Consider the following 24,249-nt stretch of genomic DNA (forward strand, 5'->3'; position numbering starts at 1 on the left):
AAGAGAAAGGGAGGAGACAAAGATGACTTCCAGGTTTCTGACACACAGAACCAGATAGCTGATGTTGTCATTAACCCATTACTCAGGAAGCTTCAAGAAGACTGAGGTGGAAGAATATTACATTTCATTTTAGCACCTGGAACTAGAGCTTTGGACAGAAGGGAGCCTGAAGAGATCAGTTGCGAGCTTCCTGCCAATAAGATGAAACTGCTGATACACACGGAATAGACTGTCTGAGAGACAATATATTAGAAGAAGACATGCTCTAGTAGTGACCTCTTAGATGCTGACATATTTGCTAGCTATAAAGAAAAGCTGAACATGCAAAGGAGTCAAAGACACAGTAGCTAAGAAAAGAGGTACAGGAAGGTCCAGAATACAGAGTGATAGAAGCCAATGGAGATGCCGTTTCAAGGAAGGGAAAAATCACGTCAGTGTTTAATTGTGCTTATGACAGATCATCTTTGTCTTGCCAACAGATCTGCTGGTGCTATTCATTCTTCCAAACCATTCTGTAAACAATACAGTATAAAACCATTGTACCATAGTTTTATCATTTGCTAACACCAGTCTAATAAAAACTCAATTTGAAGACAGCAAGGCTGAGAAACTCATCTTGTATAAAGCTGCTTCTGGAGCAAGGTGTGCTAGACCACACCCATGATACCAACATTTGGGAGACTCAGGCAAGAAAACTGCCATGAGTTTGAAACCAGCCTGGACTACAGAACAAAACATCTCAAATAACAAACCAAAATCAATTATACTCTGTGATGGTTTAAAAGAAATGGTCCCCAAAGGGAGTGGCACTAATGGGACATGTGGTCTTGTTGAAGTGAGCATGGCCTTGTTGGAGGAAGTATGTCACTGTGGGGGTGGGCTTTGAGGTCTCCTATGCTCAAGATACCACTCAGCGTCTCAGTTCATTTCTGTTGCGTGCACAAGATGTTCAGCTACCTCTCCAGCACCATGTCTGCCTGCATGCCACCATGATGATAATGGACTGAACCTCTGCACTGTAAGCCACCCAGTGAAATGTTTTCCTTTATAAGAGTTGCTGTGGTCATGGTGTCTCTTCGCAGCAACAGAAACCCTAACAAAGACCCACTCCTAGCATTGAAGGGATTGTGGGAAAGCAGCCAGGCCCTGAAATCTCCAGCACTGCCCTGGGTTTGCTCACAGGCAGGACCAGGTCTCCCTGCGCTTTAGTTCATTGCTGCCTAGTGCTGGAGTTAGTGAGCGGCAGCGCATCTGAGGAAAGGCCCCATCCCCATAAGGTCTTAGAATCCATAGTTAATTCTGGAAGAACACCAGGGGAAGGAGGAGGCCCACTTGAACCACATATTCTCCTCAGAGTCCTTAAGACAGTTACTTCAAGCTATTTGGTATGGTTTGACTACTTCTCAGATAAACAAGATACTTCTGACATCTATGAGTTTCTTCTCTAAAGGAGAAAAAGGAACATGCAATATACTGTTTTCATAAGCAATATGTGAGACACTAGCTCTCAAAAAGATTCATATTTTCTAAGAATTCAATTATCAACTCAACAAAGAAACTCCTGTCTTTCTCAAGGCAGTTAATTTTAAATGGCAATCAAGCTGTTCACTGTAAAGTGAGAGGTACTATTGATTCCTGAGCACTTAGCCCAGCACATGCAGCACATGGTGTAAGACAGAAGCACAGCACTCAGTGAGTGAGTGAAGACTGAGCTGAGAAATGCCGCTGCAATTCCCATCTAAACCCCATGTTCTCTCTACATCCAATACTTAGGTCTCACACAGACTACTGATAGGTCTCACAGTTGCGGAACTAAGATTTGATTCTATCCAAAGAAAACCACACATAGCAATCTAAAAAGTATGAACGAACTGCCATTAGCTTCAACACAATAGAAATTACACTGAAGAACAGCTAGTGCAGCACTATTTTCCTCCTGACAGAGCCCCAGCCTTCCCGACGCCCAGTTCTCAAGGGGCTTCTCGGGGCTTATTCTGAGTCCTCCGACATCAGTGACTGTGGACCGGCTTTTTCACCTGTATATTACTGGGAGGTGTCACAGCAACAACTGTATGCAGCAAATGAAAGTTCATAAACTTTGGCTAAGGGAAACAAGTGGAAGGAACAGTGACCGTTTTACTCTGGGTCTGAATCTAACCTCGTCTCTGTACTTCCCTTCTCATGCTGCCACAGGGCCACACGAGTCCCTGCTGCCTCAGTCCAGGTTTTTCATGCATGCCCTTGTTTCTCTGGACTCAGTGTGAAGGAAGCCACTGCAGAGAAATCAACTCTTACCAAATTCACAATGGCTAAATCCTACCCATCTTTGAAGGTCCAACATCACCATGCCCACGAAGCCTTCCCTGCACTTTGTAATGAGAAGAATCTTTTCCTGACCGTATAAGTCCAGCAACTGGCCTGTGTCTCTATAATACCTGACACATTCAACCTTGCAATGAGTTATACTCACTCACATTTTATAATGTGAGCATGTGTGTGCATGTGTGTATATATATAAACATACATATGTATACACACACACACACACACACACACATACACATACACACACACACACACACACACACACACACACACACACACACACGCCCGTGCGTAATTTATACGGCGGAGTATTTTTTGTAATTACTTTATTCCCCTGTCTGTCTTTTATTCCCCTCAGGATGAAAGAAAAATGACTATCACAGTCACCGAGAACTAAGTCACAGGTTAAACAAGTGTGTATTGCACCTCCCATTTCTTGCTCTCCATTATCCTGCAAAGTCATGAGAGGGGAAACTGAAGACAGACTCACTGTTAAGTGTCCTTCATGATGATCGGGGAAGTGAATGAACAAGTACTCGGTGGCTACCAGCTGCATTATGGAGTCACCTAGAAATTCCATCCTCTGATTGTGGCCTCTGGAAAAGGACACATCACTGTAAGCTAACCAATAAGCATTTGTTGATTTTAAAACAATAATTTTTAAGATTACAACTTAAAAATTAAAATTGGTTCATTTTGTTTTAAAGCATAAAACTAAATATAATACCCTGATACACTCAACTGAGGAAAATTAATTTTTAAAAAATATTTTTATTTTAATTGCGTATGTGTGGTGTTTGTGTTTGTGATAGGTATGTGCACGTAAGACCAGAAGAAGGTGTTAGAGCACCTGGAGCTGTAGCCGTCAATGATTATAAGCACCTGACATGGGTACAGGAACCAAACTCAGGTCTCTGAAAGAGCAGTACACACTTTAACTCCTTCACTAATCTGCCCAGCTCGACAGTGAATACTTGAAGGATTAAATGACTACTAAATTAAGATTAGTCCTATCAACTGAAAAGTACAGTAAAATATGGAAAAAACTCTCATAAGAAAGAAAAGAGCCTCTAATTTTTTTCTAAAGCTATTAAATATGTAAGTTATTTATTCAACTCTGGAATTTAATTTACAAATGTTTATAAAAGCTATTAGAGTCTTTAATTTTATAGTCTAAAGAGAGTTGGGAATTTTTCACTCAAGAGAAGGGAAAAAAAACATTGTATTATATAACGCTGCATATATACTCACACCTACAATCTTGCTACTTACTTTTTTTTCTGTGCTGAGGACTGAACTCAGGATTTTAATCTCTAGCAAAGTTTTTCTTATTTTTAATTTCAATAGTCTCAACAAATCAATTATCTAAAGTAGGAGTTGGAAAGTCAGATCCAGTGACAGCAGCTTTTACTAGAGAGCAGTCACATTTATTTTTCTTAATCTATGGTTGGTTCTAAGGTATTATGGCAAGTGACAAATAAACCACATGGTCTACAAAGCTGATAATATTTAATACATATTTCTGTATGGGCAAAGGTTTGAACTCCCTCAGATCTCATAAACTTCGTGAAGACAGCAAGATGCTTGTGAACAGACCCGAAGGCATGGGAAGAGAGAACAACCCCCGTCCACTGTCTAGACGCTGTCTGTCTAGCCCCGTGACTCTCCTCTGAAGGGCAGGAGGGTTTGGAACTCCCTCCTCTAAATGGTCAAGTAGGGCTCCATGGGTCCTCTGAACTCACAGGGTCAGGTGGTTAAATCCCACAGTTCTCAACGTGAATGCCCTTGCCAGGAGTCGGACATGAGTAAAAATGACTCCAATTGCTTCTTCAAACTCTGTAAGTTTCTGTAGAACTGGAGAAGTTTCAATAAGCTGTCGATCCGTATTTGGCTCTTGTAGCTATAGGAAAATAGAAATAAAATAAAAATCACATGTAGGTTTTGTTACAAGAGTAATTATCAATTGCAGGACACTGCTCTGTAAAATTCCATCTCCCGTGGGCAGAAATTTCTGAAATGCCAAATAAAAAGTGAAAGCCTCTTCCTCACTCTTAGAATAGCAAACAAACCTAATATTTAAAGAAGGCTCAAATAATATTTTCCAATCTTCATTCAAATTTCAAGGCCAAGTTCTGTACACAGATAGTTCAAAATCCCTGGTATTAGACTAACTCTCTAAGGAAGATGCAAGCTGAAGAACAGCTGCCGTGTGTGTGTGTGTGTGTGTGTGTGTGTGTGTGTGTGTGTGTGTGTGTGTGTAGGAAGTATGTGCCAGGGAGCAGTGACTCTTACTCCACTCGATCTAGCCAAAAGGTCAAGAAGCAACAGTTCTCTACCCTCACGAAGCCCCTGCAGGACTTGGTAAAGGCAGATGGCTGGGCCCTGCCCATAGCGTAGAAACATTCCAGGGTTTTCCACATCTAGAGTGGATGCTAGGAATTTGCCCTTCTGACAAGTTTCTAGGTGATGGAATGCTGCTGTCTGGGAACTGCCCTTTAAGAGTCTGATTTTAGAGTAAATGGACTACTGTGCATCTACTAGAGACCAAACTGTTTGGGCAAATGAGCATCACTAAAACTGAATTCAGATTCCAGCAGATATTATTATTCCACTAGACAGGTGTTACTCCATGTAACAAAGAGCCTTTAACACCTGGCAAGGAGAAAATATAAGAAGTATAAATAAAATTAACATTTTCAACAACATTGGGCAACCTTATTTTTTAATAGAATATTTTTAAAGCACTCTGAGTTGCCATCTACTATTATAAAACCTCCCATGAACATCTGATTACTAGTAATTATTATTTATGTTAAATACATATTCACATATAAGATGTGTGACTAGGTGAAATACATATACACATACCCTAAACTAAAGCAGCAAGAAAAACAAAGAACAGAAACTTTGAAAGTGAACCGAGGAAAAGCATGCACCTTGTTTCAGATCCTTTAAATTTCTAAATCAGTGTGCAGTAAATTGTATGCAATCTGAATCAATATCTAAGGCCCAAATTAGGTTATAACTTAGCAATATTAATTGAGTATGTGTTCTACTTTTTAACTATGCCTAAGATCACCTCTAACATCATTTTCCCTACACTAGCAGGCGCGAGGGTATGTAAGAGTTAACCTAGCACATTTGCATCTGTTGGGACAGGGCTATACCCCCACAGCAGCTCTTTCTGTCTTGTGAGGAACATGACTCCCATGACTTCCAGATCACATGAGCACACACAACACCTGGGTACATTTACTATTTATTTCCAACATTTCCTATACTGGCACCCAACATAAAGTCTTAATTCCAGGGAAGAGAATCAAAGGATAAAGGTGTGTATGTGGCTGGGGGGGTTGGGGGGGGGGGGAAGTGTGCACAGGACAAAAGTAAGAGAAAGCCATGGAGTTTCTAAGGCTCACTGCAGACAAGAAGGCCATACTCACTTGGAGTGGGTGGAGAGGATAATGGAGCCAGACTTCTCGAAGATCCTGGAAAATGAAATGATGCCTTTAGTGCTCAAGGGAGTCATTTAACACACTCCAGAGTACTAAATAAAATGTCATTATTTGAAATACTGAACTATTTCAGATGCTGACTCCACTTACTGCAAATTCAATAGTGCTAGCAAACTAATTTTTTAAAAGTGTATTCACCACTCAAACTGACTGTAGTGACTCTCATTAGCCTATTAAGCTGGGGAGGAAGAGAGCCTTTTAAAACTAACTTCCACATTTGCTGAACCTACTACGCTGGATCAAACTACTCTTGTATTTATACTTTGCATCTGCATGCCCCAGACCTGGGTATCCGTTACAGCTTGTGTGAAACTCCCCTCACATCTCTCTTATTTCACTTCAGGGTCGTGAGCTCATTTCAGAGGATGCAGAAACACCCCGCGTCTAGTTCCTAAGTCCCCACAACTATGAGACCATGCTTTAACATGGCTCACACAAATGTTTGTTTGAAATATGATAATAAATAAACTTTATGGAACATCCTGTTAAATTATCTCATTGGCTGAGTGAAATCCAGGAGCAGTTCTAAATTCCAATTTCCTTGGGATTAAAGGGTTTTTCCTCCAGGTTCAGGGAGCCTCAACCTAGATCTACTCTCAGGCCTTGGCATTAGACTTTTTTAAAAAAGTGAGAAAAATAACCTGAAGAGAAATATTTTTCCAAAGTTTGTCTTTTGGCCGGGTATAGGAAAATTAGGATCCTTTGTGACACATAAGGTCATAAAACGAAATGAATCCCATGTTTCTGAACAACTTACTTCTTAACAACACACAGAGGTTCTCAGACAATGTTTAAAGACAGGGTTTAAATATCAAACTCATTTCTAAAGGCACATGAAAGGACTACTGTTAGCCAAATCAACCACCAATCCCTTTTATTCCCCAGAGTGAATTATACTGAATGCCATCCCTCCTCACACTTCCTGGTGTTCTCTCCATGTCTGGTTCTTTCTCCTCCCACAACAAAAAGAATGCTTCCAAATCGGCTCCTGTCTCCTGTGGAGTATGTCGTCATTTTTACAGATCCTCATTCCTGTTTCAGTTTGGATTATTTTATTCCGCTACAATGACCTCTCATCTAAGTCACAATTTCGAATGCCTTATGGCATTGACCTCATATGCACTCAGACAGTAACTCTTCACGTTTCACATTAAGCTAGGGAGTGTGGTGTCAGGAAGAGCTGCAGTCTGGTGGGGCACCTAGGTTTCATTCTGATCCCACACTGGAATTTACTTATTCTCTCCAAACCTAGAGGTATAAGCCTCAGGTATAAGCCAAAGAGAATCCTAGTCCCTGTGTCAAAGTGTTCCCTGATATCTCAATGAGTAATGCAGTGAAGGGGCGAAGCCCGGTGTGGGTCAAAGCAAACAGAAGCCCGGTGTGGGTCAAAGCAAACAGCAACACCAATAACAATGGACCAACAGCATTCACAAAGCAGCCCTCTCCTCCAACCGTGCCCAAGTTCTCCAGAACCCAAGAGTCACACAGACATTCGAATTCGTTTTCCTCCTTGCTGCTTCATGGTTTTCTCTTATAAAAAAAAAAAAAAAAGGTATGATTTCTCCTTGGATGGTCATGGCCACCCACTTGGTGTAAATACATGCCACCTTACAACCAGACATTTCATTCACATCCATCTCCTTTTACTTATCCTAGTGCAGTGTCAGAGAAAATACACTAGGAAGATCTAGACCAGGGTCCTAGCAATACCGTTAATTAGCTCCAGGACTATGACATGCTTCTAGAAAAGACTCAAGATTGACTGGGTCATTACCACAGCATATTGATATTAAAAACCTATTATGTATTAGGTTACTAAGATAAATAGGATACAACTCTGTCCTCAAAGGGGCCTAATGAGGAAGAACGAAAGTAAATAAACAGAGCTTAGGTACCTGCAGTAGGTCCCTTAACAGAGAAAAATCATTCTCAGCTACGCCACAGCTGCCTCTTTCTCAGATGAAATCTCATATGGAAAGAAATGGCTGTAGTTGAGATAGACTCACGGACGGACGGCAGACTCTTACACCAGGATGGGAGGGAGTGGGCACCAGAGGGAAAGCCACGTCGCTCTGCCTGGGGCTGTTAGGAAACTCTTCAAAGAAGACTGGAAGAACATGAAAAATCTAGGAAACAGCAGAGGGTGAGAACCGAAAGCCAGCCATATACAAGCACAAAAGGGAAACGTCTAAGGAATGGCGTACAGCGTGGGCGAGAGGAGACTAAAACAGGTCGAACAGGTGAGGACAACATCAGATCTCTGTGCCCATCGTTAATCCCAGCACTCAGGAGACAGAGTAAGTGGATCTGAGTTCGAGGACACCTGGCCTACAGAGTGAGCTTCCAGGGCTATACAGTGAGGTCGTGTCTAAACAACACCAAAACCTACCCAGACCTTCTATGCTCTGTTGTATAGACTAGTAATCAAGTATCTTAAACTAGAAAGGCCCGTCGTCACTCACTCACACAACAACTCTTGGCATAACGAAAGACTGACGCAGTGAGGGACAGCAGACGGCTAAACAAGGGAGGGATTCGAGGCCTTAAGAATGCAGGCCAGTTTCAAGAGAAGCAATCCAAGACTCACTTGAGTCAACCAACAGGGATGAAAATTTAAAACTGAACGGATACATGGAGAAAAAAAGCTTCGAAACAGGAAAGATTCTAAGGTTTCTGATTTAAAGATAGAGACTAAAGGCGATGGGGCCAAACTAAACATGTTAAAATGGCAAGTCTGTGGGAGACCCCACACCAGGCCACTCAGAAGCAATTTAAAGAGACACAGTTTCAATTTCCAGAGGGCAGGAGAAAGGCCTGGGTCAGAGATGCTGGGGACAGATATACAAAGAGAAAAGACGGGTGAAGGTAGGGAAGGTTATGTAACACCTCTCCACTGTTTTAAGAGGGCCAGTGGGGTGATGAAACCCAAGCTTTCCACGCAGGAAAACTCACTGGGTAAGCCTGCATGGCTATACAAACAAATACTGTTGCAGAAAGTGAAAAATCAGTTGAGGGAGAGAAGACAGCCAGCCCTGCTGTTGAGAGGGCTGCAGGGGGAGCACAGACGACGTCAACAGGGACTCTGACAGAAAGCAAGGCTTCCTTCTCAGCCAGCAGCAGGAGAAACCCGAAAGGACCCTCTGCGGAGAACCTTCCTCCTTCTGGACAACACTGCGCTTTCGCCTGCTCCATGGTGCCCGGTCCCCTGAATAACTATTGGGGACACAGTCAGTTGCTAAACCTCACCAGAGCACCCCATTTCAAACCAAACCGTTCTCTTAATTTGGTCTCATGCCCGGCAGCCAACCAAGAACCTCAGTATTCAGCACCAGCCCTGGCCTTAAATGACGCCTCTCTCCTAGCTGTGTGGGCACTCTTGAGTCACAGAGTTCATCAACCTGCGTTAGCTGTCTGCAGTTCTTTCCTGGCTGTTCGTCTGACTACATTTTCATAACATTACACACACACACCACACACCACACACACACACACACACACACAGGTTTGTCAACGTTTCACTCATTTAATAACTAGCAGATTCAAGCCAATGTGGAAACACCACTCAAGTTAAAAGGCCCAAGCTTGTTTACACGAAAATTCTGAAGCAGAAAGTTGTGTATTACTGGGCCTTGCTCAGTTTTACAAGAGACACCAAAATGAATTCTGAGCCTCAGCCCTTCCATTTGTAAGATAATGTTTGGGCTCTGTTTTTCCATTTACACACTTCTTCATTTCACCCGTTTAGCAAATATTAAATGCTGGGCAGGTCAGCATTGCACTAGGTGCTGGAAACACAAGATAAGCTTACTAAGTAGACAAATGGGACAGAGCAGTTGAAAGGGGAAAAACGTCTAAACACAAGCGGATCCAATTAAGAACACAAGACGCAAACATGCCGGGAAGGAGCGCAGGAGCAGGAGCAGGAGCAGGAGCAGGTTCAGCCAGGCCAGCGGAGCAGGGGATGAGCAGAGGGAAGGGAGACACTGGAGGAGGAAGGCGGGAAAAGCTGGCTGAAACTGCCAACAAAAGAAAAAGGCCAGAACTATGATATTTTAAAATCTGAGGAAAAAGTCCTAAAATACATGCCATCTGCTACAGACGTAAATCAAGACACACAGTTGTTTGTGCATGTAGGACAAAATGGGGGACTATGGACCATCTGCAGATAATTCTTCTAATACAAGCAAATACACAAATAGAGAAATCATCACACATCTAGGAAAATAAACTTAATTCTTGGACATAACAGTGAGGTCACATTTTTAAAAGCACTGACTTTTGACGACACCAAGTAATGCAGTCATGACACCTGACAGGCATGTAAGATGAGGTCTCACGAGGACTTACAACACTGGCATCCTGTGTTCCCCATCCTCCACAAGAGCTATTTCAATTATGATGACATTTCAATTCGGAATATCGAGCTGCCTTTCTCTCTTAACGTTAAATTGACTTGTTTTGGTAGAGAAAGCATTTAGGATGCTCTAGACATGCAAGAGTAAAAGGGTATCCCTGACAATATTAATAGCTTAAAACATTAGTAACAGAAACTATTTTAGAATTAAAAAAACAAACACTACAATTTGCTTTAAAAAGTTCTCCTAGATGATTTATTCATAGACCCATCAGAAACTCCTGTCTAAAAAAACATTCATTTTTCTAGTCTACATAATTTAGGAGAAAAAAAATCCAACAAAGCAAAAACAAACCATGAACAGACTAGTATCTTGAACTAAGCCTCCATGAGGCCAGTACCCATTTGTTAAAAAGTGTAAAATCATAATTAACTTAGAGAAATGACACAACACAACCACCCCTACTGTATGTGTAATGCATACGTAATCTAGAAGTGACCACAAAGAAAAGAGATCAGGTGAAAGAGAAATCCCTGGGAAAAAATACCACCAAACTCTCACATCTGCCAGAGTTGAATAGGATGATATTAATGTACTCAACATCTGTGGCCTACGAGGGCTGGCATGTAGCTTCTTTCTCCTACAGTCTTTTAAAGAACAAAGCTTCTGCTCTGATAGACGGCTGAGGGAAGAAGATGACTGAGCATAAATACCGGGTCATTAAAGAGTAAGCGTCCAAATAACTGTCTGGCTTCCTCCAGGCTGCCCTCCAAGTAAACAGCTCCTAGATGGAAGGAAGCAAATGCCAAAAGGAAGGCCGTGTTAATATTCAGAGAAAATTACACAGCTCTAAAAAGTCAACAGGCAAGTCAAAACCAGCCCAGGAATAAGGAGAGATCGTTTTAAAGGGAACACTTCCCTGCTCTGAGCTATGCATCTGTGCTAAAATTCAGACTGAAATATAGTTAACTCGCTAAAATTTGTAAGCAAAAGAGGCGAGACATGAATTCTCATGGAGATGCAGCATATACCCTATGAAGGGGACAATACCTAACTATACTAAAGAAAACACTTCAATTCAGTTTCTGTTTATATAGTGCATGTTTTAAAACAAACATATGCACGACTCTAAGAAAAAAATAGATAAAGCCAGAGTCTAGACCAACGAAAATAAAAATCAGGATATGCTATACTTTTAATTTGAAATAATTAAGCACTGTAAATGCACTTAGCATTAATCATAAGCTGTTAGTGCTATACTAACATTTTAACTTGGTAGCAAAATATACGAGTAGAAAAGTCGTATTTTCTTACAATCAAAATTTTATATCTGTCTTCAGAATGGCCACATTTCCACATACAATGTTAAAGTGCTAAGATGTTTTTGATCAGTATTACTAACTGTATCAATAGCTGTAGCAAAATGGACAGCACAACAGCTACAGTATAGGGCCTAGCAGGCACCAGGCTAGCTACTCCACATTCCTCTTTGTCCCTTCATGGGGCAGCTCAGGAAAGTGTCAGAAGGTTCGTGTGGTTCAGGCTCTTCGCTGACTGGTGGGAAGGCTCAGCTATGTGGAACTCAACTCTGGACCGGGGGCTGGCAGGCCTGGAATGATTCCTTCAAGAACTCCTTGAGGAAGTGACACTGTCACCATCTCTGACAGGGAAAATGAAGATCAGAGATTGGATTGTCTACCAAAGACACATATCGGACAACTGAGGGAATAAGGAACCGAATCATGTCTGCTCAACCCCGACGCCAAACCGCCACACTGTAGATAGTATGTGGAAAAGGCCCAATAATTCCACGTGGTAAACTCCCTGGAAATGGACCTATTTATGAAAAACAGACACTGCTGGGAAAGAGTGGATAACTATGAACATTCTCTTTCCACTATCACCAATGTGAAACTGTAATAGAAACTTCTGTGTTCATTTTCAAAGGAAGAGGGCAAAAAGAAACGCAAAGGATTTTGAGAAATAAAATGTACTTAATTGTTTACTTAAAAATTAAGAAACTGTCCATCAACTATAACATTTTATTGTAAAGTATATTTCAATTACCAGCTAATTAATTCTCCACTAATTTTCCAACTAATTTACCAACAGATAACCATATGCTGCAGTTATAAAGCCTGGGTAAGAAGTGCCTGTATCAGTCTTGCTTTGCAAAAACCAACAACAGTTACATAGATTCAAGACCTAAGAATTAAAAAGGTTTTGTTTTCAAGATACTGAAATCAGAAAATTTTGTAAATAATTTAAAATACATTCAAAAACCACACTGGGATCTTACTAGAAATTTAGTTCCTGTCTCCTCGCGTGTGTACGTATGTCGAAGCTAGAAAGCAAGCCTTGTCCATATTAATTCAGTTCAATTCCGGAAACACTAAGCATGACATCAGAGACGAAGCATGCAGTAACTAGAAAGTATGATTGATTCGTGGAGACACTACAATAACTACAGCACAGTGTGGTGGGTATTCACGTGCGTTAGGAACAAGTCACTCTACTGTAAGCTTCTCCACTGAACTTCATGCACTCTCCAACAAGCTCAACACATGCAAGGAGCAGATTTTCAACAGAAATTACCTATCAATGCTTCAAAACAATTGGCCATCGCATGCCGGAGGTCCGATTCTCTACACAGGTCAGGCCCATGGGCATACAGCATAAATCGATCCAGTTCAAGTTTCTGCAAAATCCAAAATGATAAAAAGTCAGACAATTTTGCCAAAATAACTCTGCATCTCACGGGGAAAGGAGCAACGGTAAATGCACTGTTCATGCAAGTTTATCAAGTGATTCATTAGAAATCCACACAGTTCAGTCCTGACCAGCTGAAGCATTCCCCAGATTCCAAGAGTCAGAGTTGGGGTCAGAAATCACTGAGATCTGACTTTTCAAATCCAAGTGCAAACCAAGTATGAGACTACACTAAAAAAGATTCTGCTACAAGAACATGGACGTCTGGGTTCACCTAGAAGATGCAAACCTAACCCAAAGGTCTAACCAAGAGTCTTGACTCTCTAGATTCCAGAAATACGTGACACAGATATGTCTGTACCACACAGAACAGGTGAGGATTTCAAAAATACTTTCAGCTCTAAATATTTAACTGGGTGAGGCTTCAAAGAGCTCTGTGTTTTGCATGTATGTCTCCTTTCAAAGGCTCCCACGCCCATCTCTCTTGGGCCCACTGAGACTTGCCATGTAACCACAGGATTAATCTTAAAATTAAGGATTAATTTGAGAATATCATCTGTACTTAATAGTATTTTATTTTTTGGATGTGGCCTTAGAAAATGTGTGGCCCAGTACTAGGAATAGCACTTATTAATCCACTAGTGTCTACTTCCTTTACATTTGGTGACAATTTATGCCCTTATGTGATTTCTCTTCTTAGAGGGGTGTTTAACGTTTTTTAGAGACTGAGTCTCACTGTATGGCTAGGCTGGCTTAGTTCTCTTCACCTTCCAATTCAGACTCTGGCTTCTACCACCAAGTCTAGCTCCTTTACATGGTTTTCCACATCTACTCACTTCATATCCTAATACACAATATAAGACCTTTTTAAGCTAGACCCAAATGAATGAAAACTTCCTTAAAAATTCCTGAGACTGAAGTAATTATTTTTCATAAAAGGAAAAAGATACAAATTGTGGTGATTTGAATAAAAATGGCCCCCAGAGGTCCATAGGGAGAGGCACTATTAGGAGATGTGGTCTTGTTGAAGTAGGTGTGGCCTTGTTAGAGGAAGCTTGTCACTGGGGGTGGTGTGCTGCAGGCCGCAGGAATATATCATAAGAATTCAGCTGGTTATGGCAAAGTCACTACCTGGAGGAATCAGGGAATTCCTCCAGAGGAAGCCAAATCCCAAGGAGTTTTTGGTGTTACTTGGCTTGTTATATATCAGCTGTATTCTGTTATAAAAATCATGTGTGCCTTCATAGTTTTCCCAATTGATTTTTCCCTAAGAAGAGCTAACAATGTGCACTGATCACTCTCTAGACATACACATTCCAGGCATTTGGAGAACAGCCTCAGGAAAGGCTTTCTCTGGAATCAGATATCTCCCCTAGCCATTTTCAAGGACTAAAGGAGACACCACCCAGGTGGTCACCCAACTTCCGAGGACTAACAGTGATAACCACCCACAGGCGAGTCTCCTGACTTAAGGTAAATTCCACAAGGAGACACCGCCCAGGTGGTCGCCCAATTTCTGAGAACTAACAGTGATAACAGCCGACATACAAGTCTCCCGACTTAAGGTAAATTCCACAAGGAGACACCGCCTAGGAGAGGTGGACGTTAAGTAATAGCTTTACACAGTTTAGCTCGGACCCTCCCTTTTATATACCGGGACTTCCAGGGCAGAGGGGGGGAGAAGAAAAAAGAAAATGGAAGAACTAGACGGGTAAGAACTTGAGAGGAACAAACTGAGATGGGGAAGAACTAGATTGAAGGGCTAGAAGAGAGTACTAGAGGAATGAGATGGAAGATGAGGAAGAGCCAGATGGGGAAGAACAAGATGAGGAAGAACGAGATGAGGAGAGAGGAGGAGATGGGAGAAAAGATGATATGGGAAGGAACAAGATGGATGAGAACCTAGAAGGGGCAGAACAAGATGAAGGAATTAAGATAGAACCCAGAGGGGACTGCAGACAAGTGTAGAGAAAAATCAGGCAAAAAAAGGCCTAAATACGAGAGCAGAATATAAGCTTGTAACTGACTCAGAAGAATAAAGTGTATGGACTAAGGAGTTTCGTGTACATAGATTCATTTCTTTTCATCAAAGATTAATTATCAGCTGGTTGTAGATTCTTCCCGGACCCTGGGAGGGGACTATCAAGGGGCTGGACCCCCATAGTCCCTGATAGTGGTGGGCTTTGAGGTCTCAGATGCTCAAGCCATGCCCAGTGTGGCTTTTTCTTCCTGCAGAACCAGATGTAGAACTCTCAGCTCCTTCTCCAGCACCATGTCTGTCTGTACGCCACCATGTCCCACCATGACAAAGATGGGCTTAACCTCTGAAATTGTAAGCCAACCCCAATTAAATGTTTTCCTTTATAAGAGTTACTATGGTCATGGTGTCTCATCACAGCAAGAGAATCCCTAAGACATAAATATTACATAAACATATAATAAATCTGTTTCCATTTCCATAAAATTAAATTTAAAAATACTTACTAAACAAAAGTATGAAACATAATATGGAATAAGATACAAGCTACTGAACAACCTAACACAGTTGGACTCTCATCAGTTTTTGGATTAAAGACATTCGGATTGTATGTCTCACTCTCTATGTCAAACATCCATATACATTTATATTGGAAACACTGCTAAGAATCTAGTATAAAATATAGTCAAATGAGTTTCAACTACCACAAATATAACAGCAGAAAGTTCCTTTAAAAAACAACACACACAAAAAAAGCCTTGATCCCAAAGTGCCAGAGTTTATACCAGAAAATGTAAACTTCATCTGTTTCACAGCCTCACTGGGAAAATACAATTGCTTGCTATGTCTGGAGTCCTGCTTGAGAGCAGACTGCAAACTGCATATTTATGTTATAAACAATTATTCTGGAGTGCTGAGAATTTCCAACTCCTCATACCCCCCACTCTCTTACCCTTATTTTTCTATGTAGGTGTTGGCAGAACTCTTAAAGGAGAGTGAGTGCAGGAATCCAAGCATCTGATTCACAGCCCTGTCGGTAGTTCTCTAGCTCCTTATTGCCCAAGAGTTTCAGGGCCACTGCTTTAGGAAAGGTTGGGACCTCATGGCCTTCTGCTGGAAATGAATGCTACAGGGAAGCTAGGTGATGGGGGACCAGTCATCTAATTTCAGTCTGAGGAACTTTGTAAGAAAATATTCATTTAACATGTCTGCTTCTACAAAGATTTATATTTAATTATATATTAGCATAAGAAATAAGTAACTTCAGATATCAAAGCAAGGAGCCAGGCTTGGCTATAGACACCATATTTCCAGTACTTGGAATCCTAGTGAGAGAACTGTGCTAGGGTGGGTTTGGTGAAATAAAAGGCCATATAGAAATCCCCAGTGGGAGACACTGGCCAGCCGGTCATCTCTCGTGGACGGATAGGATCTCTGTATCGGATCCAATGTGTTAATAATGCCTGCTCTCAGGCTATGGCAATTTCCTACACCCGGTAAATGTCCTCCCCACTGTCATCCCTCTAAGTTTCTGAAGGACAGTTGGGCAATTTCACTATGCCCCAAACCGAAAAGAAAACAAGGACAGATGATGTACTTCCAATCACATGAATATAAACTACCAGGAAGCAGCTGACAAACCAACTAACCACCGAAGCAGTTTTATACGGCACTTGGATATCACTCACTGGAAGGCGCTGAAATCGTGGTTGTTTACCTGGTTGCTTATAGCTTTTCATTAGGCATTCTTCTCATTTGCATTCTCAAATGCCTCCCACCGTAAACTACGACGATGGAACTACACAAAGTAAAATAATGCTTTCTTGCCAACACAAAAACCAGAGGCTAAAGTTTGCTACATTTTTAATATTAGCATCCCGACAAGATCAAATCAACAAGCCAGTCACAAAACTAGTCTTTTTTCCAACTCTTACATCGAAATGAAAGGGTAGGGGAAGAAACTACTGGAGGCAAAACAAAGGAAAGCTTTTCCCGGAGACACTGCCGTCTAGGGACTCAAGAGCCTCCGTTCTTTCTGCTGTTTCGTAAACACAAAGGCTATAAAATGTGAGAATTTATCATAAGAACGAGGATGAACAACACTCAAAGTAACTAGCTGCCACAAATTTATGACACGTCTGTGTGATTTCTATGAACAAGGATCATGAAACCCACTTTAAATAGACTCATGAAAACTCATGACCTCATTTAGTTCTCATGACCAGCATGTGTGGTGGGAGCTAATGTGGTTCCCACCTTAGAAATGAGAGAGCTGAGGTTCGGCAGAGAGAACTACTCATCTATTGCCACCCAGTACGGAAGAAAAGGGATGGACAGAACCCTAAGGGGCCAGCCCAAAGTGTCCATGTTCCTATCTGTTATGTGCTACTGTAAAACATCACATGGAAAGAGAAACACCAGACCAGACCAGGGGAATAAAGTCCTAGCCCGAGTCTGAATTAAGTAGAGGTCCCGGTAGCCACTGAGCTAGGTCAGTGAGGCCAGCACACAGCCTAAATCTTAAATATTACTAGCGGGATTTAGGATTTGGAGATTCCCAAAGGCCTAACAAGTATCCTGTAAGATGTGAACTGCCTGAAGTATTCTGTTCAGAGCTATAATTCCGCCTGCTAACACAAATTAATAACAAATGTAATACAGGAACGGTACACAAATACATACACTAGTTCATCTCTTTTGCAAAGCTCTCATGTTACTTTCTCCCAAATGTTTAGCCTGTTCTCGTACATCTGTCAATTTCTTCCTCATCTGTTTCCAAGTGACCTCACTGTGGAGTTCATTAGCTGCTGGTGAAAACCACCAAGGTAACAGACCAAAACAAACAAATAACCCCCCACCATGGTCTGGTCCATAAAACATGATTCCCCAATACACTCTCAAGCATTACTCATTCAGCTGCAGAATTGTGTGGACTTGGGAAGAGAATGTCCGACTCCACACAACAGCTTCGGGTGTCTCCCATACCTTTGCAAGCATGGCCAGATGCTGGTTCTGAACGATGGCAGTCCGGTAGGTCGCCAAGCCTCCTTCTTCCAGACTAGGAAACAAGTAGTACAGGTGGACACTGTGGGGGGCAGGGAGGAGAGAACACAAGAGAGCATATAAACATGCATCACAACACTGTCTGCGGCCCTGCAACACAGAGACAGAGGTGGCACCAGGTCTGCAACAGATGCCAGCTGCACTGACCAACCTAAAGGGGAAATTATGTACGAACGCACTAAAGTCCAAAGAGCAACACGTACTCATATGTCCATATATACTTCTGCTAAAAGATTTCTCTGGAGGCAGACATATGACACACATCTGTAATACTAGCATGCCAGAGACGCAGACAAGAGAATCACCACAAGTTCAAAGCCAGCCTGGTATATATGGCGAATTCTAGGCCAGTCAGGGATAGCCAGTAGTAATACCATGGCTCAAAAAGCAAAAAAACAAAACAAAAAAAGATTTCTCTGAAATCTGATAACAATACAATCTGTCACACTGTTTGTGACTAACAGAAGCACACACCTGAAAGTCCAAACTTAGGACGTTAACCAACGCTTTACACTGGGTAGGATTATGGGTGGCCCCTGAAGACAACTCTGGAAAACCCCAGTAGCAATGTTGTGATATAGTGCCCCAAATCCCAGCAGCCAGGAACAGAGCAGCGACAGTGACAGGTCCTATGCAATGATGAGTGAAGGGAACTCGTGGGCACAAAGTGACAAGGTAGAGGGTCACAGAATCGATATGGATCACAGTGCTCTGCTCTGTTCTGTGGCACCCCACTTCATCAGAGCTGCTGTCCACCGGGACAGCTAAGCTCATTAGTCTTGGAGCATTAGGAAATGGCCCCCTCTCTTTGTGTCTTTCTTTTGGAAAGCACTGACCTAAAGAGAATAAAATAGTTCAAGACAGTTCCAAGGGAGGCTTGTGTCATCTCCCTAAGGGAGAGATTGTGAGCATGGAAAGACAAAATGCACTTCCTCCAATCAAAGATCTTAGAAGAACCTTGGAACATTTTTGGACAGGACACACAGTCAGTCTCTCTCTCTCTCTCTCTCTCTCTCTCTCTCTCTCTCTCTCTCTCTCTCACTCACTCACTCACTCACACACACCTAGTCACTAAAATTACTTGTAAGCTTTACTTCCCTCAAGATTAGAAAGACAGAACAGGATCAAAGGCAAATCCTGGAAGATGAAATGACGTTTTAAAATATCATCCCTTCCCTTTCAAATGGAATATAAGCTCTGGAACACTAGTCTAGGACCGGCTGAAATCCTGTGGCTGTAAGCAACTTTAACACATGCTTGACAGGCCAGAGACACCGGCCTTTCATCTTGTAATCTCACTCATTACAGCAGCAGCAAGAGCTGTTGTCAGAGCAGGAGCCACAGACATGTGGCTTTGAAGCCTTTCAGAAGAGAAAAGACACAGTTGTCCAATGCCTTGCTTGGCTAATTACAAAGGAGGTAACATAATAAGCATGCAACTTATCAAATATAATTACTGGTGGGGGGCTGCATGGGGGAAGACCTCCTTACCTGGTCAGAAACTCAACAACCGCATCTCCCAGGAACTCCAGCCTTTCATTGTGATTAATCCTGCAATGAAAATGTAAAAGAGCATTTAAATAGCACATTTAGGGCTAGCAAAACGGTGCAACAGGTAAAGAAAGACATTGTCAGGACGCCTGATCACCGGAGTATGAATCCCAGGGCCTACATGATAGACAGAGAGAATGACTCCAACAAACTGTCCACTGATCTCCATACATGTGCCACGGGCAGGTGGGTGTGCACCACATGAGAAATGTAATTTTTAAAAGCTTTTATTTAAAAAAGAAAAAAGAGCACATTTACTTCCCCATCTCTTCAAAAAAGGAAACAGTAGAGTCAGTTCACTGAGTAGTCCAACCTTTATAGCCGTGTCTCTCACACTCCAGGGCAATGGCTATCCTATCTTATCCTGAAGGCATCCAGGCCCCACCTAGGAGGAAGGTATGGTGGTCTGAGTGAGAATGGCCCACATAGGCTCCGATAGTTGAATGCTTAGTCACCAGGGAGTGGCACTGTTTGAAAGGATTGTAAGGATTAGGAGGTGCTGCCTTGTTGAAGTAGTGTGTGTCTAGGGGTGGGCTCTGAGCTTTCAAAAGCCAATGCCAGGCACAGTCTCTCTCTGCTGACAGATCAGGATGTAGTGCTTAGCTCTTGTTCCAGCACCTGCCTGCATGCCCCTATGCTCCCAACCATGATGACAATGAACTAAACCTCTGAAACTGTAAGGAAGCCCCCAATTAAATGCTTTCTTTTCTGAGAGTTGCCTTGGTCGTGGTGTCTCTTGACAGCAACAGAACCGTCACCAAGAGAGAAGTGGAGAATGGGTTTCATCTCATTATACTATATGGCTCCAACTTTCAGGCCCAAAGCTTCCCCTGGACATAAGACTTCAAAGCTTCCCAATAAGCCAGGTGCTCTCACACTGACTATGGTGTCTCCACTCTGCTCTCAGGTGAGCCAAAGAAAGAGGAATGTGTTCTAGAAGAGCCCCCGAGACAGCATCTCACCACCTCACCTCCAAACTCACCTTCCCATCTAGTCCTTGAAGACAGGCCTAACCTATCTCCCACCTCATTAACTGCTGCTACCCTCTCACCTGTGTGCTGGCCTCCTGTTCCAAACCACTAAATATTCTCAGAAAGGGCACTTCCCAGAACACAGAACAGGCAGTTACTGCCCCTCTTTCAGCCAGGCTTTCTCCCTCCCAAGAACTTTCTACTCTCTGCTCCTCTACACTCAGATACACTGAAAAACCACTTTCTCCCTCAAGGTTCAGGAAAAGCTCTAGGAAATCCTGTCTGATGATGCCCCTCATCAATGTAAATACTCTCCTCCCCAGTATATAGGTATGGTGATATTTTATTTGTATTAAAATGTTATTTGTATGTTAATAAATAAAGTTGTCCGGGGGTCAGAGCTATCAGCAAGCCATAGGAAAGCAGGGCAGTGGTGGCGTACGCTTGTAATCCCAGCACTTGGTAGGCAGAGCTGGGTAAGTCTCTGTGTGTTCAGGGATACAGCCAGTATTGGATACACATGCCTTTAATTTCAATACCAATCACAGAAAACCTGGACGTCTATACAGACAGGCTGTGACGAGGCGGTCATGTGGTTGGGTTTACAACCAATGAGAAGGCAGAACAGGAACTCTATATAAAGACTTTAACACAGGGGTAGCTCTGGTTCGGAGAGGTAGGACCATGGCAGGAGGAAGGGTAAGGTTTTAGCTCTTAGCTCTGACCTCTTGGCTTTCTTCTTTGCATTGGTTCTGTGTTACTTATTTAATAAGACGGTTGGTTACATCTACATATAGGCCATACTTTATTGATATGATGAAGCAACATCTATAAAGAAGTCACCCTGAAACCTGATCTCAATTGATGGCTCATATTTGCATGAAAAGGCTATTCAGTTGGGGTTGTAGCTCAGTGGTGGAGCACCTGCCTCGCATGTGAGGCCCTCAGTTCAATCCTCAGTAGTAGTTCTCCAAAAGAAAACTCCTTCAGGAGTTAGCAGCCAATAGTGGGGATAAAGAAAGTGCCGAGGCTGAGGAACTCTTGATCCCGCTGATTGCTTCACGTGTACACACATACACATATTACACGTACATACACATATAAAGCAGTCGGCCCCATTTCTGATTCTTACAGTTTTAAATATCTTACAGACCACTTTGGGTTGGGTTGCTGTCGTTTTTACTACTCTATTAGCTAAGAGTGACTAGGAAGGGTGTATGTTTCTAATTGAGCCAAGCATGGTGGTACAAGTCTGTAATCCCAGCACTCAGGAGGCTGAGGCAGAAGGGCTCTGAGTTCAAGGCCAACCTGGACACTTAGTTTAGGGCAGACTCTGTCTGAAAAAATACAAACAACAAACAAAAACTACTGACTTCCAAAAGTGCCTGCCATTTCTCTTAGAGAAAACATCAAGGAATAAAGACATTATTTAAAGGTAGGATGAAACAGCCCTGAAATCCTTGTGTGTGTGTGTGTGTGTGTGTGTGTGTGTGTGTTTTAAACTAGTCAGCTGTTGTTCTAAGAAACAGAACTGCCAGGTATAAAGGCTCACCCCTGTAATCCCAGCACTCAGAAAGTGGAGGCAGGCAGAATGCCATGAAGTTCAAGGCCATCCTGAGCCGGAGAACAACACCTTGTCTGTTTCTATCTGCCCCTGCATTTGCCTCTCTCTTCCCACACACACTCAAATTAAAAAAGGAATGGAAAGGTTTTTTAAAAGAAAAAGAAATTACACTAGTCTGTTTTGTGAGCCATGAAAATAAAATTCCATTTTCTTAGACAGAGATTCTTTTCCCCCTAACAATTAAAAGTATTACACAGTGAAAACTATTTACTGTGAAAACACGGAACCCTGTTAGGAGTTTGGGGGAAGGGGTAAAAAGACAAACTATATCTGAACTGTAGCTTTATTAGAGAATAATAAGACACCTAGTCAAAGAACAGGAACTGCTAAGTCATATGTGACTTTAAATGACATCTTACTGGCATAAATTTTACCTTAATTTCTTTTATAATCTTTAATAGAGACAATGACTATGTCTAGTATTTTAATTACCAGAAATTAGACTGGTTAAAATTCAAGATCAACAATTCTAAAAAGGGTTGTTCAATATTGAATTTACCATTCATTAAAAAAAATTGCCCATATCTGGCTTTGGTTTTCTATTTCCACATTATGACTCAACTTTGACAATAAACCATAAACCAAAATTGTGACTATTATGCTGGTCAGTTCCTAACCCAACAGTTTCTCTAGAAAGTGGACAGACAGAGTGTGGTAGTTTGAATGAGAATGGCCCCACAGACTCATAGATTTGAACAACTGGTCCCCAGCTGGGGGAACTATCTGGACAGTATGAGGAGGTGTGGCCTTGTTGGAAGACATGTGTCACTGAGGGTAGGCTTTGGGCTTTCAAAAGCCCACACCATTTCAGTGAGGCCTCTCTGCTTCCTACCTGTGGAAATGATGCAAGCTCTCAGCTCCTACTCTAGCACCACCCTGGCTTCCACGCTCCTACCAAACCACCAGAGATTGACCTTCTAGAACCATGAGCCTCAAGTCAAATGCTTTCTTTCCTAAGTTGCCTTGGTCATGGTGTTTTGACACAGTGGTAGAACAGTAACTAAAAAAACAGATAAGCCACCAGAGCTCACAGCAATGGCAAATGTTCTGACCCTCCCAATGTTCATGCCTCACTCATCTTTACCAATAAAGCGAGACCCAGGGTGAGGGGTCTGCTGAGTAGTAAACATTGTCTGATTTTGAGAACTGAATTAACAGAGCTATCATGAAATTAATTGTCACATTTATACCTCAAATTTCATCTAATTCAATGCACCTTATAAAAGACATAATCTCTCTCTACCAGTGAAGAGTCTAAGGTGCCATTTATTCCATGCAAAGCCATCCCAGGGTAAACACACAACTTTTCTCACGTGTATGTTTCATGTCTCAAGCAGTGACTGGTAGGGCAGATCTATAGGGTTCTTGAAGGTCAGGGGAAACTCCTACCCGACTCAGGGACGTCTCTCACTGTATGTAGCTGGACTTGAGGGAAGGAGAAGAGAGGCCACAGCCTCATCAGATCTCAGGCCCAGCATGCATCATGTGAACAATGCTGGGCAGAGAGTAATGAAGAAGACACTGACCTTTGGCCTAGACAGACAGACACACACACACACACACACACACACACACACACACACACACACATGCACACGGGAATGCGCATCTGCACACACATGTAAACACACCGATGCACATATACCACACACAACAACAGTAATTACTGTCAACAGTAATTCTTTGTTTGAATGCTTATTTACTGAAGTGTCTTCTCTGTGAAAGGAAAAGGAGAGAAAAGAGCAGGATCACAGACCTTCAAACCCCTCACTGTCTAATAAAGAAAATTAGCACTGCCGCATGATCATAATACGCGAAAGAAAAGGACACGCGTTGTGGAAAATACACCAGCAGGATTTCACAAGGCCAGCTGGGCATTCCAGAAGCAAATGTAAAATGACAACTGGCTTGTAAGGAAGGAAGCAGGAATGCTTCACAACTCAGAAAGCCTGTGGCTCTCCACATGAAGAAGTCATGCCTGTCAACACAGTCCAGGGCCAGGTCACGTGGGCTGGGACTGCCCGGCGGTGGCTCAGCCTTTGCTTAGTTGGTGGAAGCTTTGCAGCAGACAACAGCTAAGATCTCAAACCGAGGCATCGGAGGTAGTAAGATGTCTAGTGCAACAGCAGCTCCAGGAAAACAGGCAGAAAGTGGCTGG

The 24,249-nt window shown here is 42.3% G+C and overlaps 1 protein-coding gene across 1 annotated transcript in view; it reads right to left on the bottom strand.

The window, feature by feature from the left end:
* Drosha (drosha ribonuclease III) overlaps positions 1–24,249 on the bottom strand; it is a 120,637-nt gene that overhangs the window by 17,270 nt on the left and 79,118 nt on the right. Inside the window, exons 23-29 of the mRNA XM_059276203.1 lie at positions 19,437–19,496; positions 17,868–17,967; positions 12,791–12,893; positions 10,909–10,979; positions 5,769–5,813; positions 4,068–4,225; positions 2,816–2,921 (exon numbers count right to left, since the gene is read on the bottom strand). Of these exons, the coding sequence (XP_059132186.1) occupies positions 2,816–2,921; positions 4,068–4,225; positions 5,769–5,813; positions 10,909–10,979; positions 12,791–12,893; positions 17,868–17,967; positions 19,437–19,496 (643 nt within the window). The remainder of the gene's footprint in view (positions 1–2,815; positions 2,922–4,067; positions 4,226–5,768; positions 5,814–10,908; positions 10,980–12,790; positions 12,894–17,867; positions 17,968–19,436; positions 19,497–24,249) is intronic.

The sequence above is a fragment of the Peromyscus eremicus genome, chromosome 11 (assembly GCF_949786415.1).
Source record: "Peromyscus eremicus chromosome 11, PerEre_H2_v1, whole genome shotgun sequence".
Lineage (NCBI taxonomy): Eukaryota > Metazoa > Chordata > Mammalia > Rodentia > Cricetidae > Peromyscus > Peromyscus eremicus.